This window comes from Mytilus trossulus, chromosome 3 (genome assembly GCF_036588685.1).
Source record: "Mytilus trossulus isolate FHL-02 chromosome 3, PNRI_Mtr1.1.1.hap1, whole genome shotgun sequence".
Lineage (NCBI taxonomy): Eukaryota > Metazoa > Mollusca > Bivalvia > Mytilida > Mytilidae > Mytilus > Mytilus trossulus.
In genome coordinates, this window is record NC_086375.1 from 44,654,631 (window position 1) to 44,678,311 (window position 23,681).

General features: G+C 31.3%; 2 protein-coding genes across 3 annotated transcripts; one reads left to right on the plus strand and one right to left on the minus strand.

Annotated features, from left to right (window-relative positions):
• Window positions 1-5,268: 5,268 nt before the first annotated feature.
• Window positions 5,269-8,477, plus strand: LOC134709462 (uncharacterized). Its single transcript, XM_063569620.1, has 4 exons — window positions 5,269-5,406; window positions 5,955-6,163; window positions 6,991-7,102; window positions 7,908-8,477. The coding sequence occupies exons 1-4, from the start codon at window positions 5,283-5,285 to the stop codon at window positions 8,069-8,071; spliced, it is 609 nt and encodes a 202-aa protein (XP_063425690.1). The 5' UTR covers window positions 5,269-5,282; the 3' UTR covers window positions 8,072-8,477.
• A 2,369-nt stretch (window positions 8,478-10,846) lies between these two features.
• LOC134711583 (centrosomal protein of 290 kDa-like) lies at window positions 10,847-23,231 on the minus strand. Of its 2 annotated transcripts, none has more exons than XM_063572270.1 (4): window positions 22,553-23,231; window positions 14,347-14,485; window positions 13,812-13,921; window positions 10,847-12,694 (listed from the first exon to the last, which is right to left on the minus strand). In XM_063572270.1, exons 1-4 carry the CDS (start codon window positions 22,685-22,687, stop codon window positions 11,348-11,350), a joined length of 1,731 nt encoding a protein of 576 aa, XP_063428340.1. In that variant the 5' UTR covers window positions 22,688-23,231; the 3' UTR covers window positions 10,847-11,347. The 2 variants fall into 2 exon arrangements, with proteins under 2 accessions (XP_063428340.1, XP_063428341.1); XM_063572271.1 differs by lacking the exon at window positions 22,553-23,231 and adding an exon at window positions 15,224-15,246.
• Between the last annotated feature and the right edge of the window lie 450 nt (window positions 23,232-23,681).

Below are 23,681 nucleotides of genomic sequence, written 5' to 3' on the forward strand. Positions count from 1 at the left end.
ATTTGTAAAACATAGGACACATTTAAACCAATAAAGTCATATTGCAATTTAAATTTAGATCACTACATTCCTCCAACAGTTATAAGATGGAATACAATTCATTATTAAATTGACAGAAATTCATTTTGAATTACTTAGTTTTACAATGGATGTTATTTTTAAAAGTTTCTTAGATTATCTCTTATTAAACCAAATTTGAGAGAAAATCTCCATAAATGAATCAGTTTTATATTGCACTCAAAAGACACAATAATATACGGATTATTGCAATACTTTCCTCTTTTTGTGTTTTTATCGTCTTGAATATTTGTCACTGGACATTACGCAAACAATGATTTCCATATACATCTTTGAATTTCAAAAAGAACTAGACTAGCATCTTTATAATTATTGATGATCAGAAAAAGGAAACATATAGTGGTTCCTGAATGTGGCATACATGTTTGCCTTAACGTATCAGGGAAGGTTCCTAAACGAGTTCTAGTTCCTCTTACCACGCTTTTTCTGAATGGTTGAGTATCCAATGGTTACATCGTTTTCTTGGCATTTTCTGAAACCAATGTCACTAATAAAATATGCCCTCGTAAAAGTTTGTTCTCGGTCCTTCATTATTGTCTAGGTGTCAGTCATGATATGAGATAGAATAAGCTGACTCTGATGTCCCCTTTATTTCATATTCGATGGGGTAGATGCCTTCAACATCTCCACCAAATGTTTGGTAAGATGACATCATCGATATAGCGGAACGTATGAAGTCTACCTCATGTGAATAAAAGATATGACAAGAAGAGAAACACCGTTAGTTCCCATGGGAATGTCGATGGTTGAAAATTACGTCCTCCAAATGTTTCAAATATTTTGTCAATAAAGAGACCAAACCTCTTGATAATTTCATTTTCCGAGTACTGTACTTTTTTTTGAAATTTGAGTGGTATTTTTGCTAACCATAATATATCTCTTGCTAATATTTGTATCTACGTTAGCCATTTCTTCTTATGAAACAAATTTGGAAATGGGGGATACTTGTACTTTTTCACAGGATAGAAAAGATGTTTTAATTTCACAGCAGAAGGAAATCTCATAATAACACCAAAGCCCAGCTTTCATTTCTATTAAGTTAATGTAAACAGTTATAAAAAATTAGTTTATTGAAGATCAAGCAATATAATGTTGTATGTAAGGACATTTGTTTTATTTAAGTATCCATCGAAGTAATCAATGATCCAGTTCTTTATCTTTTTCTGAAATTCCAAAAGGAACATAAATCAGACCTCTGCTTTAGGATTTCCTCTAAATTAAGCTGTATTTGACATAAATTTTCTACAATGCACGTCAACTTCATACTCTACTTAGCATATTAACTTTTTTGACTTGAGCGTCACTGACGAGTTTTGTTGTAGATTAAACGCACGTCTGGCATGTACAATTTTAAGCCTGTTTATTTGGTAAATTCCGAGGATATATTTGCTGAGGATTCAAGTAAGTTGTCAAAACATAATTTCTATACTTGTACCGAACAGCTAACGTAATATGATTTTCACACAAAACGATGTTGTGCGTTTTGGGCTTTATTATCTTTAACATGTTTGTTATGGAAGTGATTATCACCATTGGTCTTTCAAGATTGATATATCATGTGTATTCACAGTCTGTTTAAAACCAGCCTCAAATATCCACTTAATTATTCGTTTGTGTTCTAGGTTGTGTCGTGTGTACTATTGTTTGTCTGTTTGTCCTTTTCATTGTTGGCCTTGGCGTTGTCAGTTTATTCTCGATTTATGAGTTTGACTGTCCCTCTGGTATCTTTTGTCCCTCTTTTAATTATTCATAGACCTAATTTGCCTCATTTCTCAAAACAATTGGTCAATTGAACATCGTTAAATTACTGTTGCCTTTTCATTCTGGCTTCATGTTTAAATGTCATCTTTTTTTTTAGTAGCAGTTCAGTGTTTTTGATGTTCCATTGTTTTCCTCTTATAGTTGATGTGTTCCCCTGGTTTTGGTTTGTAACCCGGAATGGGTTTCTCTTCGTTGAGTAGCGGTAAACTACTGTTGCCTTTTCGTATGCAATTCTTTCATAAAACGTGACTCTTAATGTTCATATGACCAGATGTATTTGTTATGAAGTTGCTAACGATATCATTGATAAGGTTTGTCTTAACTCACTAGCGACATGTTTTCGTTGGAGTCTTATATATTTATATATTGACTCTTTCCTAACCTACTTACTGATTGTGTTATATTTCTTCTATTGACTTGTATGCAATGTACAAACATAGCCAGAGATGCTAACATTAGTCGCGCCCCGTTTAGAGGCTATGTGATTTCCGCAGATTGCTTTTTATCTTAGTATGTATATTCTATATAGATTAACGATACCTGTACATCGATAAATTACTGTTGTCTTTAGTTTGTAATAAAATAGAATGTTAGTTTAAGTTTGGAACTGTTACTGTTCGAACAAAAACTGCTTAAACATTTTTTCCATCTGTATCGTTAGTCCATCAGAAAATGCAGTCAGCAATACATTCGTATCTGGCAAAACTTTTAGCAATTTTGGTCCTCAATGTTCCACAGCTTTGTCGTTTATTTGGCCTTTTAACATGGTTTGATTCTCGAGGGTCACTGATGAGTCTTTTGTAGACGAAACGCGAGTCTGGCGCAAATACAAAATTTCAATTCTGGTATCTGTGATGAGTTTATTATGTACCATCGTATCTACATTAACCATTCAAATGTTGAACCCAGATACATAACAGTTTTTAAGGAGAACTAGCTACAAGCTGTATACAAATCTAAAGTATGATGTTTTTGTTCAATCATTAGAATTTGAGTCAAATCGGTGAGTATGAATTTGACAGCTAGTTCCCCTTCAAATATACTTTAGTTAAGTGATGGCACCATTTATATAAAAAAAAAATGAATCTTTATAAATTTGAGAATATGTATCAATATATAACGGGGCTAGTATTGTCAACGTATATTTGTTCCACCTAACAGAAGTTCCACTGGAAACTTTGTTATAAACAATGTCATAATGATTTATGAGGTTTAACGAAATAAAATTGCAACCGAAAGAAATAATTATCAAAAAGAAATATAAAGATCAACATATATTTTTAAATATGCCAATATGACGCTCGTCTTCTGCTAATAAAGAAAGTCAGGTGCCCATTCAAACATTGCAGTTTTGTTTTTGTGCTATTTAAATTATTTCATAGTTCAATCATACCTACAAACCTATACCCTTTTAAAAAAAGAACAATAGTATTTTTTTAATCTTTTGATTAATGTTTCCAATTGACCGCCAGTACATTCACATTTTAATGAGAGTTTACCTTGCTTTGAACAAAACATTTAAAAAAAACTTAAGTTTGTGACTTATGCAAAGCAATTAACTTTAAAATTTGTTAATTAAAGAAAGCGTCGTTTTAAGATGGCGGTGGGTACTGGTATTATGTGGACAATTTATATTTTCAATCTATGCAGTTTGTCAGGCATATATGGTTCCAGTTTTTCCTTTAAGTCCTATCATTTGGAACCTGTCAACAATCGTTACCGACGAGACTCCAATGTGAACTATAAACTAGCGTGGATAAGGCCTTGCACCATCACATACTCCAGTAATGGGACAAAACCTGATGGAATATCATTCGAATTGGCTGCAACTCAGTTAGTTCAAGATTCCACACTGTACAAGGTTTGTTAAGGTTTATGTACCCTTCTGTAGCCATTTTTGTACGAACTTTTCAAACTTCAATTCTATCAAAACTACAGATATAATGAATAATAGAGATAGGCTATTTTGTATATATTCAAAGGGGAAACTTGATGCAAAGCATTATTTTTTACTGTTCCATTGCATTTAATAGAAAAAGAGGACTATGTGGCAAATAAATCAAGATTTTTATAGAAAATCCACAGCATTTATCCTTGTACTCTCATATTTGGCAATTAGATGACTGATAAATATAGGATTATTGCATGCAGTGCTAGCATTGATTTCCTTAAAACAAGTTTAAAAATGTAGTTTTTGGTTAAAACAAATATAGATATGGCCAATATCAAGTACACCTTTTAGGGTACGCTCGACTTTAATGACTCAGCACGAGGTATTTTGGAATTTACAGGTTGCTTAGAACTTTTTTTAAAACATGAACACTAGCACATCATAGAAAATCAAGTGAGTAATTTATGTTTCAAATTTTATAACAAAAATCTCTGTATTAAAGGCTGTGGATTTTCTAAAAAAATCTTGAATCATTTGCCACAAAGTCCTCTTTTTCTATCAAATGCAACGAAACAGTAAAAAATAATGCTTTCCATCAAGTTTCCCCTTGGAATAGGTACTAAATGACCTTTCTCTATTATTCATTATATCTGGAGTTTTGATATAATTGAGGTTTGAAAAATTCGTACAAAAATGGTTACAGAAGGGTACATAAACCTTAAACTATCAAACTGTATAACAAGTGTTACCTCTGTAGAATATTCTTTCAATTTATCTTTGATTTCTGTTGTTCGTACTACGGATGGATTGTGAAAAGTATTTTTTGGCAAATGCTAATATCAAACGTAATGGTAAAAATCTATGAAAAATAAGCCGAATTTGTGTTTGACTGAAAATGAATATTATTTTTTTTTATGTTTCATGATAATATAAATTCTATAAAGATGAGTCAATATTAGTTAATTAGTAATCATAGTACCAGGATTATAATTTAATACGCCAGACGCGCGTTTCGTCTACATAAGACTCATCAGTGATGCTCAAATCCAAATCTCTATTGAGAAATATGTATCAATATATGGTAATGTTCGGTTAACAATGTTTCAAATTCGTACATTCATGCCGACTATTCAAAGCAATTTAACAAGAACGGGTGCGTCATCAATGCGCATCTTCTGTGAATGTATCCAGACAACGATACACTCATATCGTCATAGTATTGACTTGATGCAGATATTTTCAAGACGGAATTATTATAGTCAACATTCCAATTAAACTACAGTTGTACATCACGGTCAATTGAAACTGATATTACACTACACAGTAAAAGTAGTCTTAGGTTTACTCAAATTAAATTATGATATTTAAGCAAAACGTTATTTAGATTTGTGTGAATAATTTTGAAGGCCGTTCGCAACCAGTTAATTTGATTTTCGAAGTATAAAGCCTTTTGACATATAATGAAGAATTAATGAATCATTAGAATTAGAAAAAAGAACGTCAGTATTGATATAATTTGAAATAATTTCAGGCATCCAAACTTATTCAACTAATGATACGATTTATGTCACCTGACACACTAGGTCCAGTTTCACAAGTCAGTTTTGGTATCTTTAGTTCTGATGAACTGTTAACGGATGCCTTCCCTGACTATGCTGTTTCGGATGAATGTAAATGTAAGTTGTATTACACATATGTTATGGTGAATGCTTCCTTTTTTTAAAGACAGACTAACTCTTATTTAACAATATTCGGTTTAACATACAAGATTTCACCATATGAGTGTTGCAAAATGTAGCAATAAGGCGAAAATACAAATTGATGATAGAAAACGACCTAATCGCGACCCCAAAAAAACATTAAAGTTCGAAACAATCAAACATCATAGACAAAGGCAACAGTAGTATACTGCTGTTCAATAGTCATGAATCAATAAAGCGAAAACCAATCCAGGTCACAAATCAAAACTGAGAAACCACATCAGCTATAAGAGAAAACTGCGGAACAACAGAAACACTGAACTACTTCATAACGTGTCTTACTTCACAATAGCTGAACAGTGTAACTTTAAGTACATTAACGGCAATTCTGGTCCCACGTTATGATGTAACAGTTTTAAATTTCATTTTTCTCTAAGTAACTTATGCAAATCTCGACAACAATTAATTCTGAAACTCACTGAGCCATCAACTACACAATATTAATAATGCTTTTATCGATTTAGTTTCCTGTAATGACGAATGTTTTTCCTCATGCTACAATGGACTTCCAAGAGCAAACAGCTCCGCTTATCCGGGGAGGCGAATCGTTGTCGTCGATGCCAATATCGAATGCAGAGAAGACGACCCAGAGAAACAGATGGTTAATCTCCTTGTAAAGACCTTTGCAGAATCTATATTAACACATTTATTTCCAACACAAATAATCAGAACAGTAAGTGGTTATAATCAAGCATCGACAACAACATATCGAACGTGGCGGAGTTGAACATGTTTGTCAGCGCTCAACCCTCTCCAAATCCTGGTCAAGAGTAAACTGTAAAAATATTTTTAGATTGGCTTGTTAATTAATTAGATCGACATGAAACACATAAACCTACTTTATAGCTAACTATAAAGATCGCTGAATGTTTTTTCCTGCTGTGTTGATAATCGCTAAATAAAACACTTCATGAAATACATGTAATTATACATGATTATGTGACTGCCATACGAGTGAGAGGTTAAGCTAGCTATAAAACCATTTTCTTCCACAGGCACTTATCTCAGAAACAAAATTTCTTATATACCTTAATATATATATCCTTCTGGAGCATCTGAGTTCACCCACAGTTTATGTTGGGGTTCGTTTTGCTTAGTCTTTAGTTTTCTATGTTGTGACATTTTCACTATTATTTGTCTGTTTGTCATTATCATATTTAACCATGGTGTTGTCAGTTTATTTTCGATTGATGAGTTTGACTGTACCTCTGGTATCTTTCACACCTCTTTTTCCCGATAAAATGCCTGCATACAGTCATTAATTTAGCATTTGTTATTCATCCATCCGTTTTAAGTATTTTGAGCATTTGATGTTGCCATTTTATTATCTACTTCCCGTTTTGAATTTTCCTTGAGTTTGGTATTTTTGTTATTCTACTTTTTACATGTTACGTTATTTTAGGGGAAATACATGGGTTCTTTTTAATAATAAAAACTAAGCTATTTCTACTTGGAACCAACACATGGAGTTTTTCCTTTCCGTCTATTTTTCTTTTTCAGTTGGAAGAAAATTTAAACAGAACGAAAGATGTTTGGAATGTTGAACCACCAACAGCAGTTAATTACTGGGTTGAAGCAGTATTAACTTGGTTTAATGCAAGAAGTTCAAAAGGTAATTCATGACAATTGTATTTGAATTATTATAACAAAAGAGTATGACATAAAATGAAAAGTAAGGTAAAATTGTTGGATCGAAAACGAATTTAAGGGGAAAAAATATTGTTGCTTGTATGTTTACTTTGTATTTGGCGTTCCTACAGTTTGTTACGAAATAGTTGGAGATATCAAAAAGGTAAATAAAGACACAAGTACGACCATTTGGATGGACATTCTTTATTTTTCATTCTACGTATTATCTGCGTTTAACGGCCAGCAGCAAAATTGTACATGAATAATTATATTCAAGAATATGAAACCAACCACGAACAGAGACTTTCACATGGAATTTAAATATTGGTCTAAACCACATGACATGCGGATATTAACTCATATATGATTAAGAATGTCTGAGTTGGCTCAGTCAACTTAGTTGGTTTAAATGGCATACGTGTATTCATTTGGCAATGTTGTTTTTAATGAAAGGCCATGTACCAAGTCAGGAAAATTGTTATATTATAGTTCGTTTCTGTGTGTTACATTTGAGTGTTGTGTTTCTGTTGTGTCGTAGTTCTCCTCTTATATTTGACGTGTTTCCCGCAGTTTTAGTTTGTAAGACAGATTTTTTTCTCAATCGATTTATGAATTTCGAACAGCGGTATACTACTGTTTCCTTTAAAGGACTACCAGTATCAGTTCTGTAACTCCTGGGTCCAACATCAATAATAGGTATCTTTTTTTGTGTGATGCATAAATGATTGAACGAAAATTTTGCTCTTTATAATTTTTCCCATATTGATTTATAAATCAATTTTTTCTAGGTGCAATGAATGTATGCAGTCCTAGTGGAGAGCTATGCTCATCAGAATATGACAATCGGATGAACATGAAAACTAAAGACTCAATGTTATTTACAACACTAAGCTCGTTATTTAATTATGAAAGGGACTACTTACTTGGAAAAATATCTACATGTGAGTGGTAGAACCAACTGGATGATATGCAGAGATTGTGTTTTGTTTTTCAATTAAGATTAGTAGTATCCCGATATCTTAGATCGTGAATAATTCTAATTTACAAAGAAATAGATACAGAAGTTAATTATTAAGCCAAACAGTCAGTACTTCGGAAGATTTTCTACTCCAGGAAAAGATTACTTAAGCTTTATTTAGCAAAACCTTTTAGAATTTGGGGTTATCAATGCTCTTAAACTTCGCTACTTATTTTGCCCTTAAACTTCTTTTTATTTCAGCGGCACTATAATGAGTCATTTTGTAGACGAAACGCTCATTTGACGTACACTATTTTAATCCTGACAACTATGATAAGTTTATATAAGAAAAAAATCATTTAAATTGAAGAATTTTATGTTATTTTATTCAAAGTGCTACAGAAAACTCCTCTGGATTTAAATAGAATTAAAGATTTTAAATCAAAATGGGAAATTACTCACGCCGATCAATCTATAACAATACTTTATGAATTATCGTTAATGATTTTATCGTGATGACATTTTTCTTATTTTTTTTTTATCTGAAAGCATTTAATCAGAAAAATAATAAATTTTGAAAATGTCTATGATTTTAGTAAATTTTGAGATAATGTAATGTCTACAGTTTGGTTATATTTGTCGTTTAATTGTTGTACTAGTATCGCAGACATATAACTCACCTCTGTTATTTATATCTTCCTTTTTATTTTTCTTGAGATCGAATACGTTGCTTTTTCAAGTTAGTCCGTTTCTGTGTGTGTTACATTTTAATGTTGTGTCATCGTTCTCCTCTTATATTTAATGCGTTTCCCTAAGTTTTAGTTTGTTTCCCCGATTTTGTTTTTGTCCATGGATTTATGAGTTTTGAACAGCGGTATACTACTATTGCCTTTTTCATCATACATAAGTACTGCTTTCGTTGGGTTTGTTTCATTTATTTATGTTGTTATTATTGTCTGCTATTAATCGTGTTCATCGAAACCTCTGCTGAAAGACGTTTCTACGTATTAATACATCATTGGGCTTCAAATTTGAGTATTATGATGATGGTTAATTCTAAATAACGCCTTGGGTGCTTTGAGCGCAGGCAATTTAGAAAGCAATATTTGTATATGAAAACGATTGATCAATAACACTGTTGGTGAACTGTTAGTAAATAATAAATCAGTAGTCAGTAATTCGGTAATGGCATTTCTATGACAAATTTCCTTCAACTTTTGATAAATTAAATTTACGAAAAAGCTAAGATTTCTGAACTCCCTACGACACAGGAAACCTAAGATTAATTTGGCTATTCTGTATTGGGTTATTTTGGTCAGAAATCTCCTGACGTTTTTTCGTATTAATATATTGCTCACTTTTAAATCCTTAACATCCAGTAAAAAAGATTTAATTTTAAGCACAGTTCATACATTCAATTTTATTTTATTTCAAATTCTGATAAAATGATATTGTCCTGTTACTCATTAACCCAGATTTTGTCAGCGAGTGAGTGCATTTCAATGCAACAAATGGACTTGATATATTTAGTATTCCGCCGTAAGGGGATAGCCGAAAGATACCAGAGCAACAGTAAAACTCATAAATCGATAAAAAAAAAAACTGACAATGCTATGGCCAAAAATGAAAAAGACAAACAGACAAATGATAGTAAACAAGAAACAACATTGAAAACTAAAGACTGAGCAACACGAACACCACCAAAAAAAAGGGGGTGATCTCAGGTGCTCCGGGAGGGTTAGCAGATCCTGCTCCACATGTGGCACCCGTCGTAACTATGTCTACTTCATATTCATATCTAGGTTAATTTTATTGAAATTTACATTGGTTGACGGCTTTACACTAGGATGAAGGAAAAAAATTGAGCATTGCAATTTTCCCATTGTCAACTTTTCCTGTCGAAATATTAACTAACTGTCTGACCTTCGTAATATCTTAATTGATACGTTACGTGGATGCATGCATGTAAATATTATAATTCAATTCAATTCAAAGAGCATTTCATTTTGAAATGGATTGTGTAACTCTGAAACGTCAAGAGGTTTTTTCGTGCCAAAGATTAATTTCTAATTAAATCTTATTAAGAGGCTGTCCAAGTAAATATCAGACAGATCCTATGATATTGGTGGCACAACATAATTTTTATCCCACTGAATTTTTGGTTCCAATGCAATGTTTATATCATACAAAGGATATATTTGTCAAAGATACTTTTGAATCAACAGTGGATGGCTCAGAAAATGATTTTAAAGTTCACTAATAATGCAACAAAATTTTGTACAAAATGAAGAGTTATCTCCCCTTTTCAATGAATTTGCAGTGCTTTCTATGTATCTTTTTTCTTATTATTTGTTGCAGTTAATAAAAAAACCAAAATCAAACTTTGAGAAAGAATGAATTTGTGATATGAAATAGATGAACAAAAATTGAAAACAAAATATGTCATGTGCCATCCACTGCCTGGTTTTTCCATGGACACCCTCTTAAAAGGATTACTGTTATGAAAGCTGTCAATATGTAAAGGTGATTTTATTGCATTTATGTATAGTTTATCCGGATAAAATATATCTGCTTTATTGTTTTAAATGATATTGGCGGTGAATTTTTCCTTTATTTTGCAGAACCTAATCCGATCTTATTAAAGGGACTAAATATGTGTTTAATCACGGGAAGACCATGACCTTATTTCTCATTCGAAAAGTTTACCACTACGGTCATTCAGAACATTATGTGTTTAATCATTACATATACCACGAACAAGATCAACAATTCAAACATAATGGTTTTAATGTCCATAAGACAGTATTTTAATAGTTTCAGGATACATTTTATTGTATTTCAATATATATTAATACATAGTTAAAACTTTTGGCACAACAATTTTTAATACGATTGATCAGTCCTCAACTACTAATCCTGTTTTCTGGCATTTAATGAAAACAATTCCATTACTCCTTATCAAAGCACTAAATGAAGTAGAAATAATATTATTTTCAAAGTTGTTCATAAAGTTTATAAAATGAGAAATTAAAGTCCAAATTTGAATAGGCTTCGATTATTGTTTTCCGAAATTCACTGTTATCTACACTTTTTTCCTGGAAAATACTTCAGACATTATTTATTGTATTATTTTCCCCTGTTTCCATTGTTTTGATTAGAAACACCACTTTAATCCATACATATACATTTTAAATATATGCAGGGAATGTGAATGTTTGGTAATGATTTTTACATACAGGACACTAACATTAGCCCAACTCAAATGACACGTCAATAGCGGACCTTTGGTGGTGGCAAGGACTTTTCAAATTTCGATTTTCCATGTGAATGCATTTTCTTCACATCTCCGAATCCATGAGGCATTTGTGAGTAACGATCTAAATGTCTTTTTTCTAGTCTCACAGGTGCTGTTACTAAACCATTGCTCATCATGGGATGTCGTCCTGAAGCAGCCTCAGATGTGCCCATGGCAAAAGGTTTCGGTTTGGGAAGGTTTCGTGGAGTCGTTGGACTGATGGCATCCCGTATTACCTTGGTGTACATCGGTGGAAGAAGTGGTTGTTTCTTCTTAGAAACGTCCGTCCTGCAATCGCTGTAATTATCTAAAGCGGTTTCTAAGCCAGCACTATTATCAGAATTAATGGACAAACGACCATTTACGTCTATACTAAGTGTATGCCGTGTTTCACTTGAGGTTACTGATTGTTTCTCCCTCTTCACACGTTGAAGATCCTGTTTTAGATCATTATTTATATTCTTCAACCGCGCCGCATCTTTTTCACACATTTGAATTCTCGATTCTTTCATTCGTATATCACGTTTTAGATCTTGCAGTTGGTTTCGCATTACATTCATGATGGCTCCCTGCCAGACTCCTGCTCCCATTTGAAACTTTTTCTTTTCCATTGAATCTTTTCCTATTTTTTCGACTTGTTCCTTTTGTCCTTCTATTATCATTTCTGCCTCAGATAATCTGTCCTTCAGGTCAGTGATGGATTCGTCAGTTTTTATAAGATATTGTTTGAACTCTTCTTTCAAACTGCTCTCATCTAGGTCTTTTGGGCAATAGCCTATTATAAAGGTTAATACATATTCTTTTTCTTCTCTCAGAGCTTCGTATAGCATTTTAATGTCAAGGAGTTCTCGGTACTGCTCTAGGAAAACTTCAAAATCTGGTATCATGAAAGAGTATTTATAATGTTCGAGAACCTTCCGCTCTTTGTCAGTCAAAATTCGAGGTTTCTTCTTTAAATACGGTGCCATTTTCTGGTTTATTTCGCCTAGAACCATATCTGCTGCTCCTACATTTTCTTGTACCCTTTTGATTTGATTTTCATTTGCTTCATTAAAATGCATTTGCTTTTGAAAATCAGCTCTGAGTCGTTGTTCAGTTTCTCTAACTGCTTGATTGAGAGATTTTATTTGAATATTTAATAGCATGATTTCCTCATCCTTCGATTTGATTTTATCTTCTAATTCCTTTTTGAGAACTTGCCATCTCTTTGTTTGATCTTTGATTTCATCTGACATTTCAATCTGTTGTTGACGAGCTAAAATGGCCTTTTCTTTTTCTCTGAAATCATGTTTCCATACCTGCCGTAGAGATTCATTTCGAAACTGAAAATATAAATGATAATATTATATTGAAGATTTGTTCACTAAGGAACTTTGCAGATAATAAACTTACAAGAAAAAAGAGAACAAATACAGGGTTGGTTAGTAAAAATAGAAATATAAGGTTAATATGGTGAACTCTCGACGATTCAATTGTGTATTTATTCATGGGGACAAATTTTAAATTTCTGTACATGTAAAAAAATATTTTATCAGAATATTCATTTACATCTTGCAGAAAAAAATGCGTCAACCACAAATAAACAACCTCACATCAGTTTAAATAACAGTTATCTGCTTCAATAGTTAATGTAAACTTGAAGTTTCGCATTATAGTCAACTGCGAATTTCATAACTGCTGGCATACTCTGAAAACTATCGATTCTAATTAGCGATCCGCATTAAGCGATCGAAATGTACTGCTATTTCAGACAACTTTATTGAAAAGGTCGATATTCGTTGACAACTGTCGAATTTGGCTACTTGTGTTTGAATTTTATTTTTCAACTTTTTTGGAATTTTGGATCCTCAATGCTCTTCAATTTGTACTTGTTTGGCTTTATAACTATTTTGATATGAGCGTCACTAATGAGTCTTATGTAGACATAAAGCGCGTCTGGCGTACTAAACGATAATCCTGGTACCTTTGATAACTACTTCAATTATCAATGACCACTGTTGAATTTAAATATTTGTGAAAGAATTCATTTGGTATTCAAGAGCTTGCAGATGCTACTCAGACATGATAAAACTTGGTAAATTTTTGTATTCTTGTCTTTCGTTTTTGCTAATGTGTTTGTCGTTATGCCTTTTTGTTTTTCATTGCTGACATATTTGTTTGTTTTTAAGGTGAATGATAGTACATTGGTATCTCATTATTTTAACGGCTGTACCCTTATTTTTGACGATTTTATCTATTATGTTTATTTCTTTTGTTCACACATTTTTGTCAATATAATGGAATTTTATTCGATTGTCATTCTAGTGACACGAGATACGATTGAGTCAAGTGTTTTTTTTCAATTTTGGGGTAGGGGAATGTTATAACTTCATTTTTTTTTAAAGAGGAAGTAGGTATCCAGTTCTTGAACCTGTATTCAGTTCTGTAGAACTTCCTCACCTTATCTATGAAGTATGTATCCAGTTCAGTTTTCTCGTTATCTTTTAAACGATTCAGGAAAGGCATTGTTTTGTACATTTCTTCAGTGTTTAATTTCTTCTGAATGATATCTACAAATATGGATTAAAAGTGTTTTAGAATACATGACGAATGTGAATTCACAAAAACAAAAACAAATCACGTTAATCATAACAAACAATCTTACTTTAAAACAGCATAGTACAGATTTATTTTACAAATTTACTTTTAACAATCTGATGATATCTTTTTGTACGTATTTTTTCCATGTCAGCACAGGAATTATAAATTAGTGGTAAAAAAAACCCAAGTATTCCTTATTTCAAAGAATCTGTGCGGGTTTTTTTTTTTGTTGAAAGGACTGATTTGTCTGGTTTTCGCAAATTTCAAAACATTAAAATCACTAAGAAACATAACAACCCAATGAAAATTAAAAATTAAATGTACGAAGGAAATATTTGAAAAAATAAATGTATACTATTTTGTAAATACTGGTATCTATGATGAATTTATTTACCTTCTTCTCTCATAAAATCAGCCAGAAATGTGTGACCTGTTGCATGCAGTATATCACTGAACTTTCGGTAACCCTCAGGTCCTCGCATGATAACAAACTCCAGTATTTTGGAGACTTTCTCCTCTTGTGTTTTGGCATTCTGAAACAAAAGGAAATAACGAATTATTCAACAGATAGAAGATGTGGTATATGTGTCATCGAGACAACTGTCTATCCAAGTACATACGTTACATCATAATTGTCATTATCAAGCTATACGAGTTAAAAAAAAATACATAAAAGCAACTTAAAGATTGAAACCCTGACATCAAATGTCATAAGTGTCTTAGAAAGAACAAATATAAACGAGATATTGGGGTTATATTCCGAAATCTATTACTTTAATGTAGCAAACGAATATTTCGTCCATCAAAAAGAGCCATAATTTCAAATCTTAATACTAGTAGCTAAGATGGGAAAGAAGATCCGTTCGTTATTTTGCATACCATGCAGCGCTGCATGATATTTATTTTGCATACCATGGTATGCAAAATAACGAACGGATCTTCTTGCCCATCGTTTTAATTTAAGTTCCCCTATTTTCACTTTACAAATTATAAGTTGTGGTTACTATATACGTAAACCATATGGGTAAGATCATACGAAGCAAATTATATGGCATTACTTAAGTTATGACACTTTTTTGTGATCATTCATTCAGCTTTACACCAATTAAACTGCTGATAACACAAAATAACGACCCTAAATAACATCCCCAAAGATAGTTGTGTAAATTATGTGTTTAATTATTGTTTTTTTTGTTCAACTGAATCTAACCAAGTAGCTACACTCTACTCGTGGCGTCAATCATTAAAAAGTATAAAAGAAATATGAATACTCAGTTTGCTTTTAATCAGACGTTGGCGTATTTCGATACATTTTAAAAACATCCGCTTGCCAACTGTCAATATATTTTAAATGGATAGAATTCGATATACTTTTCATTGTCAATAATATGTTCGGAATGGGCATGTTTTTATAAATCATATGTATGATAAATTGAACGTAATTGCCTTAAAATGGGTATTTCTTTAAATCTTTTAAATTCTCTCTGTTGATAATTAAATCCATTTTAAAGTACACGAAAACAAGTTAATGTCCTTTTTTTTTTGTTAAAATATTTTATATACTGATGAATCAAAAGTTTCTTATATCTAATACGTCAGAAAACATCGAGCATTAAAGACATTATCTTATATCGATATATTAAATTCACATATTTAAGCTATAAATTATCTTTTATACGAATCGATCAATCAAAGCGTTCTGGTAAAATATACGTAAACACAATTTTAAACGTGGAAGAAGAACATTTTTACAATAAAGATATTACAAAGGAAAAGTAGAATTAAATGTAAAATATCTCGATGGTGTGATATTTGATAGATTTTCAATGTCCATTAAAGTCCCAATTTGGGATTGTTTGCGTAAAACTGACTATCAGACAACAGGTTTTTGCATTTGTATACTTTAAAGATTTTTAAATAGAATGATGAGATAGATACCTGGATTGGTTTTTTTTAAATTTTAGCCAGACGCGCATTTCGTCTATAAAAGACTAATCAGTGACCTTCGAATCTAAATAAGGTAAAAAGGCAAAAAAATGTACGAACATTATTAAAAAGGTATTCAAACAAGGCAAACGACTTGACAAAAAACGTGGAAAATATAGGTTTTGCTCTGAAGGGTTTGAAACTGGAGATTTACAACGATTATACTCAAACAACAACAAAACTGAAGTGCTATCAAATTGGTTCATTTGATTCAAATTGTAAACCTCCGAAAAGGAAACAAACAAATCAAAACAAACAAAACAAACAAAACAAAACAAACCAGAGAAAATTATTTCCTTACATTGAAACGTTTTAAAATATTGATGTAAAAATGTGTGCCGTCAATAATAAACAGTCAGAAATGGTTCATCGACGATAACAACTTATCATAATCTAACTACCAAATATTGAAGATTACGAAGTGTTCAATTAACAAGAAAACAAAAGTTTCAACTACTTTATATATATGTACCTAACGTACTCAGTTCAAAATAAATCCGATACTTTAAGAACAGATTAAAGTAATAATAAATCTATACTTGGTAGTTTCTCAACCACTTATGTCTTGGGTGAGATCTCTGATTCTTGGCCATGTTAAATATATTTTCATTTTCACAAAATATCAAGATTACGTTTTGTGTTTTTTTTTTGTAGTTTTAACAACTTAAGAATTACTTTTCTGTACCCGTTTAAATCACTTAACTAAATATTTAAATTTGGAATTTATAATCCAGGTCAATTGAAGTATATTGTCCTGATAAGGCAAATAATAGTTACAGGACCTCATGTATATATTGAAGAGACTTATCAATAGCATATATTAATGACTTTTCACTGTAAAACATATGGAAAGAAGTTCAGAAAGAAACTAATGAGGAAAGAACATTATATTTGATGAGTAAAGTGATTTTGGTTTCGTTAGTTACTTTAACATTTTCAAATCATTATTATGGATCATTTGTTTTGCACCTGGGACTATTACAATAAGTCCTAGTTTGCACTTAATCAAATTACAATTCATTTCGACTACTTCAGTAGTTTGGGATCTTCTGCTAGGATTAAGGAAGTGTTTGTTTAATATGAAATATTGATTCTATATAACATCTTGACAAAACAAGAATGTAACGAAAGTAAACTCTTTGGTAAAACATATCTATCGGGATTATTACCTCAAGCAATTTACCGTCAATATTTAAATTTGTAACAATTTCTATCGTTTAAAACCATTTGAATTTTAATAAATTTTATGCATTTTAAAATTGATGAACCATGTAATATAATCAAGTAATAAACAAAAACTACAGAAACCAAACTATGTTCCTTTTAAAATTTGTTAAATGATATATATGGTCTAAATCACGGTATAAACCTTTCGAATTATAAATTCAAACTTTTAAACATGCAGAAATGAACACGTGCTGTGTTTGAAATTCAAGTTTTAAATTTTAAGTAGTTGAAATGAAGCATTGGATTTAAGTTTTAAATAATAAAATGGCAGTATCTTTTTAATTGTATATCCTTCTCGTTGTTTTCAACATTTTTTGTTGAACTAACCAGCAATTACGTAACGCTAGATATAATTCACTGTGAGAATGGAGATACAGTAGAGGTGTCAAGAATTAAACAGTTCTAAGCTGTGCGTCAAATAAGTGATCATCTATTAACAACCAAACACTGCATGCAAAACGGTGCAAGAGAGTCAAAATATGTATAGAATTTATTAATATAATAAAAAGCCATAAAAAGGCAACAGTAGTATACCGCTGTACAAAAGTTATCAATCGATTAAGAGAAAACAAGTCCGCGTGAAAAAAACTAAAACCGAGTGGAACATATAAGATAACTGCAATATTCCTGACTTTGTACATGACATTTTCGGAAAAGAAGGGTTGGTCCTGGTTTTATGGCTAACCAAACCTCCAGCTTATATGGCAATGTTATAAAGTATTGCTTTAATGATATCACTGCTTAACAAAAAAAACCCAGCACAATCAATCAATTAATAGTGATCGGAATAGAAAGAGACTGACAGGACATTTATAAACAATACTCTATAAATCACATAATCTACTTGAATATTTAAAACACAACCAGACAGCACTTAAAACAGGAGTGAAAGTATGGTATTCTTGACTCAAATCCACAAAGTAGTATCATCTTGAAAAGAAGTAGTTCTATTCAACGAAAAGCATATTACAAAAAATTGGGTACATAGTAACTTCCAGTAATTTTTGTCGTCAAAAATTTAAAAAAAATAATGAACTCCGAGGAAAATTCAAAACAGAAAGTACCTCTCTGATTTAACAAAAGAAGGACCTTAAGGATTGTCTAGGGGGATATGCATAAGACTTTAAGTTATTGACACAATGGTCATATAATATATCGTTTTGGTTCTATAAAGTACAAAGATCATGTCACTGTCCCAATACGTGCCTTGCTTGAAGTTTATGTGAAAAATAAAAGACTGGTCGTAAAACATAATGGTTTGATTATTCACAACAACTCATCAAGTACGATTTCAATAACACTTGAATAAAAAAGAAATTATTAAACTAATATTCACAATTAATCCTACAATACGCAGGAATTGATTTTACGTAGACGAGCAAACCAGAATGAAAGAAGGTCGTTTGAATTTTAAATTGATATTTAATTCAGAAAATATCGACATACCATTTGCTCTTTTGAAGAACTTTTATTTCATTAATGATTTTCAGTCATCAAGTACGATATTAGTCGTAAATCGTATGACCATCTAAAAGCTAACTTTCTCTAAAACTTGCCAACTTCCGATATAAATTGTTTTTATTGTACATGTATGGATTTAGAAACATTTCGTTTTTAAAAGCTTTTTATAGTGCATTGTGTTAAATAAAGCAAATATCGTAGTCATTGGAAACACTAAAACTGATATTAATAAGCTATAATTTTAATTGAATTATACTTGAGACGGAAAGTCATACATTGTATATGCTTTACTAATTAGATAAGAATGTGTTGCAATTGTGACAATTGTGTTTGATTATAATGTTTTAACGCCTCTTTAAAATTTTGTGATTATCCAGTTTGAATCTAAATAGTTATCAAAGGTACCAGAATTATAATTTAGTACGCCAGACGCGCGTTTTGTCTACATAAGACTCATCAGTGACGCTCATATCAAAATGTTTATAAAGACAAACAAGTACAAAGTTGTAAAGCATGGAGGATCCAAAATTCCAAAAAGTTGTGCCAAAATCAGACCATGATCGTCCTGAATATGCATGAAATATTTGCCACTGGACGTTAAGCAACCAACAATCAATCAACCTATTCACCAACACAAAACGAAATATAGAACTGATTTATTAAATATTTAATTCTTATAATTTAGTTTGTTCCCTAAAGGTTCCCTAAATCTTTAATAAAGGATTGATATAAATAAATCACAGGGAAACGTCCGCTGAAAAACACAAAGACGAGTTCAACATATGATCTTCTAAATAGGCATGAAGCCAAGCTTTAAAAAAATTAAGACGATGGTTTAATATAATGAGTAAAAAGATCAGCTTCCAACCAAGACCACAGAAGGTTTTAAATGAAACAAGAATGTGTCCCCAGTACACGGATGCCCCATCCGCACTATCATTTTCTATGTTTAGTGGAATGTGAAAATTGTATAAAATTTGGCAAAATTAAAAAGATTATATCATGGGGAACATGTTTACTAAGTTTCAAGTTGATTGGACTTCAACTTCATCAAAAACTATCAACCGGAAGCGGGACGAACGGACGAACGGACGAACGAACGGTACGACGGACGGACGCACATACCATAAAACAGAATGCCTACGAATGGGGCATACAAACTTGAAAAGAGAAGACCGATCCAAATTTAAAGCCGGGTGCGAATCGTCATACTATAGAGGATGGCTGCATGACTAAAAATTTCAGACTAAAGTTTTAAAAGAAACAAAACAAAATTCACGTCATTTGTATTTTACAATCCTCAATTCGTTGACATATCAAACAAAAAGTGACAGTTTGTTTGGTTAAAAAAGTAAGTATACAATTAAATACCTTAAGTGTTGCAATTAAAGTACTTCGTAGGTTGTTCGCACATGTTTCATACCTGTCAATTTTTATGAGGTCATTTAAAAAATATACCTATTTGACGTCATTCTTAGACTCAATTAAGAAAATAAACTTAAGTATCAAATTCACAAAAGAAATTATCATATTACGGGTGTAGTAACACCACTTAAGAATCAAATTGTAATTATATTTGTATTGAGATAAAGAATGCTGTAATTAAACCAAAAAGATAATCACCACCCAAGTTAAAATAGTTATCCATATGCCGGAAAATGGGTAACTTTCTTAGCTTTTTGTGTCCAAATGCACTTGTATTTCAGAAATTTAAATTATTCATAAATCTTTTAATAATTTATTATTTGAATAGAGTTGAGTTTATGTGTGTTTACTTTGATAAAATATAAAATCTGTCGTAGAGTTGTCACTGGTTCAGACGAACTAACTACATTGACCTATAATGGTTTCCTTTTTATAATTGTTATTTGGATGGAGAGTTGTCTCATTGGCACTCAAACCACATCTTCCTATATCTATATCAGTTAAACGTCGAGGGCAGCTAAATATAAAAGTAGTCTGGCATGCCTTGTATATCTATCGTATTTAACCTATAGAGTTGTTGTTGGAACTAAATCAAAATTTAGTATTTTCGATGGAGACCAAATTTTGCATCCGACCGAATAAAACGAAGAATTTTCTTCCAAACGTTATTCAGTCTTGAAAAATTGAAAATAGTTGGTATCAAAAATTTCAGTTTTTTTTGAAAATTAGAATAGTTAAAATAAAATGCTAAAAAATTAACGACAATGCGTTGCCAATAACTAAAATAGCTGAAAAAGTCTGTCTATGATGCGGGGGTGGTATTAGAAAGTCGAAACTTTCTTATATTACATTTGATAGTGGTATCTGCATTCAATTGGTCAAGTTGGTCTTTTTCACATTATCAATTGATCGTTTTCAAATTTGGGTTTCATTTTCGTAACCCAAAGAAAAAAAAATAGAATAAGAAATACCTTTTTTTTTACAAATGTTAATTCTATTTTCGTTTATCTTCAGAGGGGGGAAAACATTGTCCCATTCTATTTTATACTTAAGAGTGACATTAATTCATCAAAATTCATTTTAATCTCACAATACCATATAAATTTTCAATGTCTGTAGAAGGGCTTTAGACATACTAGTCATGCATTAAAATAATTGTAAAAATGGCTTTATCATCCTTATTTACAGCCTGGTATATATCAAAAGTGACCATAAGTGTTTATTGAGTATGTATTATGTGATAAATACATACTTTCAAGATATATAAATGTCTGATTATAATTCAAACTTTCCTTTGGCATTTAAGATTATATGTCCCTTTCAAATTACTAGGAGATACAGCCAGTAAAATTTAGCACAAGAATAATTGAAACTCTTATACATCTAATTTCAAAAAGTTGTAGTCTTAAATTTTGATTTATTTGATGAAAATATTTAATAAGTCGGGGTTAAATCTAATCTACATAGGTATATATGTCTTTGTATTGAACTACGTAAACTGAACAAAGAAGAAATCTCAAAATTTAAATATTGAAAAGAAGCTTATGTTTTAAACATGACCCAAACTACAGGCTAAACTTCATATAAGAGAGTAAAAATGATTTATAGTCTCAATTTTCAATATATATGTGCAGTAAATCTTTACTGTAGTGAGAACTTTGACAATTATATCATATAAGCAGCCTTATCATATGAAATGAGTAACTTTGAAACTGGAATTGAAACTTATAAAATTTACACAGAGGTAGATTCCAAATAGAAAATGCAATAAACTATATACTGGTTTTAATGTTGGTATAATGGGAAAATAAACTTTTTTATTTTCTATAGAGATTAACTTCAAACTAATTTCCGACAATGTTTTCGGTCTTCTTTTTATTGTATCATATTGCTGAAATTAGGAGTATTTATTTCGTTTCTTTTTATTGTATCATATTGCTGAAATTAGGAGTATTTATTTCGTTTCTTTTTATTGTATCATATTGCTGAAATTAGGAGTATTTATTTCGTTTCTGTTTTATTCATCACCTCTGTTATCTTTTAGTAGCGTAGTTTAAGCGATTTCTAGGGTTCCAGCCCTGCCATGATGAAACCGAACGTTTTGAATATTTGCTGCTTCTTCGCACGGACAAGCACGCGACATCTGCCCCCCCCCCCAAAAAAAAACAAAAAACAAAAAAAAAACTGTACACTGGAGTCAGAATAATTTGCATAAGTGGGACTGCTTGTCGTCTTGCAGAGTGCTTTCTTGTATCCCAACACTTAAAAAAATATGTGATATGGAACGGTACAATACAAATGATAGATTCATATACATTTCACATGATAATCCTATGGTCACGAAAAGCTTGTAATGTTTGCCGATAGAATATTATACTTATCTCTTCTATATTATATTGGTTTAGTATAAAATTTTGCTCATCAATTAAGGTAAAATCATTTATTTAACAAATACATGTTCACATTAAATTTCAATAGTTTAAATAAGTATTATAACTTACCTGAATTCCTCGTATTACGGATTCAGTCACTAAACCTTCTGCTGTTAATTTATTAGCAAGCTCAGAAGTCCAAATAACATTTTTCAGTAAAAAGTTTCTATGAACACTTAATACCTCTCGCTGTTGGGTATTCATGGTAAGCGCTTCTCTTGATAACTAACCACTTTGAATTCAAATACCCGAAAATATTTTATTGATTCGAAAAATTGATATGAAATGTATGTGTTGTCATTGTTGACAGGATCGAAGCACTTTATTTATCCGTGTCATTAATTTCTAATATACAACTATCTACCATCAGAACAGAAATTTAAATATGTTTAAATAAATGAAGTCAGCATGAATTTATCTTTCACGGTCCATGTTTGAATTGTTCGGTGGCAATAAACAGGAGAATTAAATACTCGATTTATTTAAGTTTATGACCTCCGAAAATATTAATACTTATATTGGACTTAGGTGTGATTTTTATCCAATAGTAATACACATAATCCTTTAAAGTTCTTGTATGTAGGTAGGGGGACAACCAAACAAATCGATTCTACATATTAGGGTGAAACCAAAAAGTCTTTAATCAACTGAATCTGTTTTCCTTCTAAAATCCGGGTATTGATTGCTGTACATATTTTTACTTATTCAAAATATTTGATGTATTAGTCAGGGAACTTCCACTTATCATATCACGAACGAATCTAGTATATGTTTGAGATTCAATGGATAAGTGGTTATTTATCTCAGATGGTGCCATTAAAACAAAATACATATATGGTTTGGCGATATCTGGCCACAGCTTTTATTCATAATATGATAGATTCATATAATATATAATATATATACATGTAGATAGATATGTTGTAGATAGATACTAAGATATGTTGTAGATAGATAGATAGACCATAGACCATGTATATGTAGATAGATCTATGGTCGGTTACCCGAAGATAATATGGCAACCAGGTAGATAGATAGATATATGTGAAGATAGATATATATGAAATGCACCGTGGGATACACTGGTGCTTAAAATTTAGAAAACACCGTGGGATACACAAGTGTAGTCTGTATTATCCAAAAACCTAAAATTTCATAGTTAACATTAAGATTCTATGCAGCGAATTCTGCCATTTAC